At 47.1% G+C, this 4,714-nt stretch overlaps 2 protein-coding genes across 2 annotated transcripts in view; one reads left to right on the forward strand and one right to left on the reverse strand.

Moving 5' to 3' along the window:
- WSB1 (WD repeat and SOCS box containing 1) overlaps window positions 1–788 on the reverse strand; it is a 10,254-nt gene extending 9,466 nt beyond the window's left edge. Inside the window, exon 1 of the mRNA XM_017730872.1 lies at window positions 725–788. Within this exon, the coding sequence (XP_017586361.1) occupies window positions 725–788 (64 nt within the window). The remainder of the gene's footprint in view (window positions 1–724) is intronic.
- A 1,530-nt stretch (window positions 789–2,318) lies between these two features.
- The window catches only part of NF1 (neurofibromin 1), an 87,856-nt gene continuing 85,460 nt past the window's right edge, over window positions 2,319–4,714 (forward strand). The window contains 1 exon segment of the mRNA XM_017730920.1: window positions 2,319–2,336. Coding sequence (XP_017586409.1) covers window positions 2,334–2,336 — 3 coding nt within the window. The 5' untranslated portion in view covers window positions 2,319–2,333.

Consider the following 4,714-nt stretch of genomic DNA (forward strand, 5'->3'; position numbering starts at 1 on the left):
GCCGCCTGCCCCCCGTCAGCCCCGTCCTCCCGCCGTGTGCCTCCCTGGTTCAGGGGCTGGAGGAGTCTCCTGCTCTTTAGGGTTTCTTTCTGACCGTGTATAGTTCAGCATTTAAACGCAGCAGGATCTGGTTTATAATAAAATTTTGCTGTTGATGAGGTTGTTCACAAACAAGCTGGAGAAAGAGGCCCTGAGAGCGCCTCGTTCTCTGTGACTTTGTATTAACATGTCTATGCACTCCTCTCTCGTTCCATATCCTCTTTTCTCCTTTTGCGTATCTAAGTTCTGCCCCTCTTCTAGACGAAGTCACTCTTCCTCGTTCTCTCTATGGACTTCAGAGAAGGGCCCAGCAGGATAATTAACTGCAGATAATAACTGTGATTTCATTCCAAAGCAGTGGCCTCACTGGCAGCCCCCTTGAATTAGCCAGGGGATCAGCTACTCAGCTGTAGCAACAGCCAGGAATTATCCCAGGGTGAGCAAGGCCAGCGAAGCATTTTTTAAACCATGCAGTGACACAATGTCAAAGAAAGGAGCAGGGAGAAGTTTGGGACTTTCTTGGTGATGTGAACGCTAGCACGGATTAGCACTGGTTTGTATAAATGCCCCTAGCACATCGTAGCATTTATTTGATACAGCATAATCCTGTTCCTGCCCTGTCCATCCCCCACTGCCAGCAGAGGGAAGAGCCCCGAGCAGCTCTCTGCAGCCAATCCCTGGACACCTCCTTGGAACAAGGCAGACTTGTAGCCAGTGAATATTGTGAAATGCTGCTTGGAGTTGCTCATGGGTTATGAATGTTTGAGTCAGGCCAGCCCAGAGCTGAGCTGACTCACGTAAGGGTTCTCCAGAGGGTCTGAGCCTCGCTCAGAGCCAGCACATGCTGGGTTCTGTTTGCTGACCCTGGGGGCTCTTGCAGCCAGCAAACTGCAGCTTTGGGTTACTCAGCTTTGCAGGGGTGTTACCACACTGCTGCCTTTCTCACGTTTTTTTTAAGAAGAAAAGTATTTTGCAATTTATTATTTCTTTATGTCTCTCTTCCTGTAAGTACTGCTCCAACAGTTGAAGTTTCTTCCTCAGTGAGCTTTCTGCTCATTAGCGTAGTACATTTGAGGCCAGAGGAGATAATTAGCTCATTTAGTCTGGTCTTTGTACAACAGAGGAATATAATTTAATCTAATTTCACACACCTTCAAACAGTGAGGATTTCCAGCCTTTACAACACTGGGGTCCAAATGCTGGTCCAAATGCTGGTCTTTGGACTTTCCAGTCCACGTTTTGTGTGTAATGGACACAAAGGCAAACTGGGATATGGAAAACCCCAGGGGTTTGCAAGCTTGTTAGAAATTGTTTGGTGTCACACGCTGTCCTAGGGACACTGGTAGCACCTTCTGTTTTCAGGCTGGGTTGCAAGGGCCGTTGTCCTTGTGTCTGAAGCCAGAGTGGGAGGGGTGCAAGCTGCCAACTCATCCTCTCTGCTCAGTAAATGTATCTTTCTGAAATTCAGTTTAAACTTGAGGAGATAAAGAAGCTACACTTCCTTTCCTCGGGACTCTTGCTGTGTTTATTTTCCTTGCAAGTGGCGTGTGTGGGGTGATTTTTCAGATGATTGTTCAGTTCTTCCCGGGTGAGGTGTAGCTGTGGGATCCAGGGTGTCACACTCCAGGCTGTGAGACGCTGCCAGGGCCTGCAGCGGGTGACTCAGGCTGATTTATGGGTTTTCCATTATCTTCCTTTACAGATGCAGCTGCCAAGCCTGCACAGGGCTGCTCAGCTGGGAAGCTCACAAACTTGATGCCATCTTTCTCCATCAAGTCTTTACTCACTGCAGTAAGCTTTCACAAGTGAAAGGGCTTTTGTCCTCCTTGCCTGTCTTGGAAATACCTTCCGGGATCCAGGCTATGGAGCTTTTCCCTGGGCTGCTGGAGCACCGGGATCTGCTGATTTCACATTCCTGTATTCTGACAGGGTGAATTCAGTTCTACCCATTTCTTTTGCTTTGTCTTCTCAAGGCCCACAAGTTATGTTCCTCCTCCTCAGAGTTGTCATTCTGTACAGCACTCCTGGCAAATTAGGAACAGTTAGGGCCAGTCACACTTAAGTCCAAGGTAGCTCATCTGTGCAATAGTGCTTGCCATTAAAAATTATGCTATTTTTAGTCTACACTGTTAATAATTCACAAGCTCCTGTTTGTTTTGAGAACCTTCTGGGGATGGAGAAAGTTCAGCCTCAGTTTGTGGAGGCAGAAGAGAAGGTGAAAGGAGAAAACAGAATGGAAGAAAGAAGGAGAGGGCAAAGAAGGTTGAAGAGGAAAAGGGCTCACAGTGCAGTGAATGGTGAGCAGCAGGGGAGTTAGACAGGAAAGTGCTGCCAGGAGTTGGACTTCAATGATCCTTGTGGGTTCCTTCCTATTCAGGACATTCTGTGAGTCTATGATCCTAAGGAGGTCCAAGTGACAGCCCCCCCAAGCTGAAGGGTTAAAAGCTCGACATACCAATAAAGCAACCGCCCAGCCCTGCAAGGAGCTGTTAGAGTGAACAAGACCTTGCGTATGGGGCTTTGCCAGCTCGTGGTCTGTAAATGCATTTTCAAAACTCTCAGCAGTCTTTGCCCCTGAGTGTCTGCTGCCCCCCTTGCTGCAGTTGTTCCTGCCATGAGATGCTGCTGGGCCTGGCACCGTTTCAGCTGTTGCTTCATTTCACATACGTGTTGTTGTTTGCCTGGTGGCTTCGAGCAGTATTGGCACCACTGTGGCCCTGGAGAGTTTGCAGTCTAAATAGACAAGGCAAACAGCAGTTGGGAGGAGGAACAGGGGGATGAGGCCACTTTCTCAGGGTCATCATGGAGCAGCCAGGAGCACAACTGTGTGATTTTCCCACAGGCACCAGATAAGGCTGCCTCCATTTCTGGAATTCTGGGCTGTCATTTCTCTCTCCCCTTTTCTCTGTTGCTCTGTGACTTATTTACCGTTGATTCTTGTGAAAAATTTTAGGTGATTCTAAATTGATGTACATCTGGTACTTAAGGGGTTAATTTGTAAAGGTCTGCTAAAAGAGTGTGCAGTGGAAAAGCTGCACAGATGGAATATCAGACTATGGGAATTTTTCTCTGCGTTCTTTTGGTCTCGTGGGGATTTTATCATTTTTGGAGCACATCTTTTATAATAAATAGAGCAGATGGCTCAGTGTATGTGGGGAATTCAGTGCTTCCATGATGAGTCGCTGCACTGAAATAACAGAGACAGAAGTTTGGGGTTATTCCTTTTAGATTCAAACCATCCCTTCTCTGTAAGACAGCCATGAGTGCCTTGTAAGGGAGCTGCTTTCAGAAATATCTGTGCTAAATTTACCCTCTGAGGGTATGAGAGGTCTTATCTCAGATGGCTGAAGTGACACTGAGAGTTCTGAGCTGTCCTAAACAAGGGCAGGGGAGAAGGTTCCCTGTGTTACAGAGGAAGCAGGTCAGCCTAGCCTGGGCTCATGTACTCCCACCCTCACGTGTGCCAGCACAACCTCCAATATCCCTGCCTCTACCACACAGCTATTTCACTTCTTCCTTAAAGCATCCTGTCTGGAACATGCTGGGTTTGTGTGTTCCTCTCCAGGCTGTTTGCTGTGAGCTCAGCTGGCAGAGGGGTGTCCGGGCCAGGGAGGAGCAGCTCAACGCCGGCAGGCACAGGATCTGCTGTTCCTTCTAATGTAATTGTATCTAATTATATCTGTATATTTCCAGTGCTGCAAAGCCCCAAGTCTGTGACTTTAACCAGGGTTAAAAATATTTTGCCTGGGCCAGTAAAGCCAGTGGGACCACGTGGCCTCGTGGCCAAGGCACGGGAGGTAGAATCAGAAGCACTAAGGCTGTCTTCCTAACTTTGCTGCTTCCTAACTTTGCTGCTTCCTAACTTTTGCCTTCTGGGGGAATTTGAACTGCAACAAGCCTTGTCTGCCAGATTTAAAATAGCCTTTCTTGGACTGCTTATCCTCCCTCCTGTCATGCATATCATTCCCTGCTCCTGCTCAGTACAGCAGAGCCAGAAGAGCTGAATGTCTCAGTGGGTAACAAGTTGTGCCTTTCAAAGCAAAAATGCTGCCTCTGCAAGTGCTGAGGAGCCGACTGCTCGATTCTCCTGGTGCCATCAGGCATTGGCCAAACCCAGCTGGGATTGGGAAGCTGGTGTAAGACCAGAGGAATGCAAAGCAGTCACATAACAAGTCGGAAAAAGGGCTGTGTCCTGGCCAGCTCTGAGTGTACAGATCACAAGACAGCAGAGAGTGTTCTGAATTGTTCCAAACCCAAATGCTTTTGTGTTAATATGAAATGTTTACCTTTTTTTTTTTTAATATATGACCCAAGGCAGAACTTTACAGTGGTTGCTGTTAACCTGGGGTGCAGGCAGTATTAAACTGCTGAACATGTTCACAATGGAAAGAATATTTTTGGTTGTTTTTTCTTCTTTTTTTAATCTGTATTTTGGCATTGGACCATCATGATTGTCCAGAGGGAAAATCAACGGCATGAAGGGTGTCAGTGTAAATGTCAATAAATCATCCATAAATTCAATTTCTAGAAGAGCAGGTTGAGTTTAATAGGAAAAACAAATGGGATAGACTTCCTACATTCTGTAGAGAAGATCAATAAAATAATCAGGACAGAAGAAGTCAGCATGTTGGGGAATTGCAGGGCTGTGTGTGACAGCTTCTGCCTGGAAACAGCC

Source organism: Corvus brachyrhynchos, unplaced genomic scaffold, assembly GCF_000691975.1.
Source record: "Corvus brachyrhynchos isolate BGI_N302 unplaced genomic scaffold, ASM69197v1 scaffold283, whole genome shotgun sequence".
NCBI lineage: Eukaryota > Metazoa > Chordata > Aves > Passeriformes > Corvidae > Corvus > Corvus brachyrhynchos.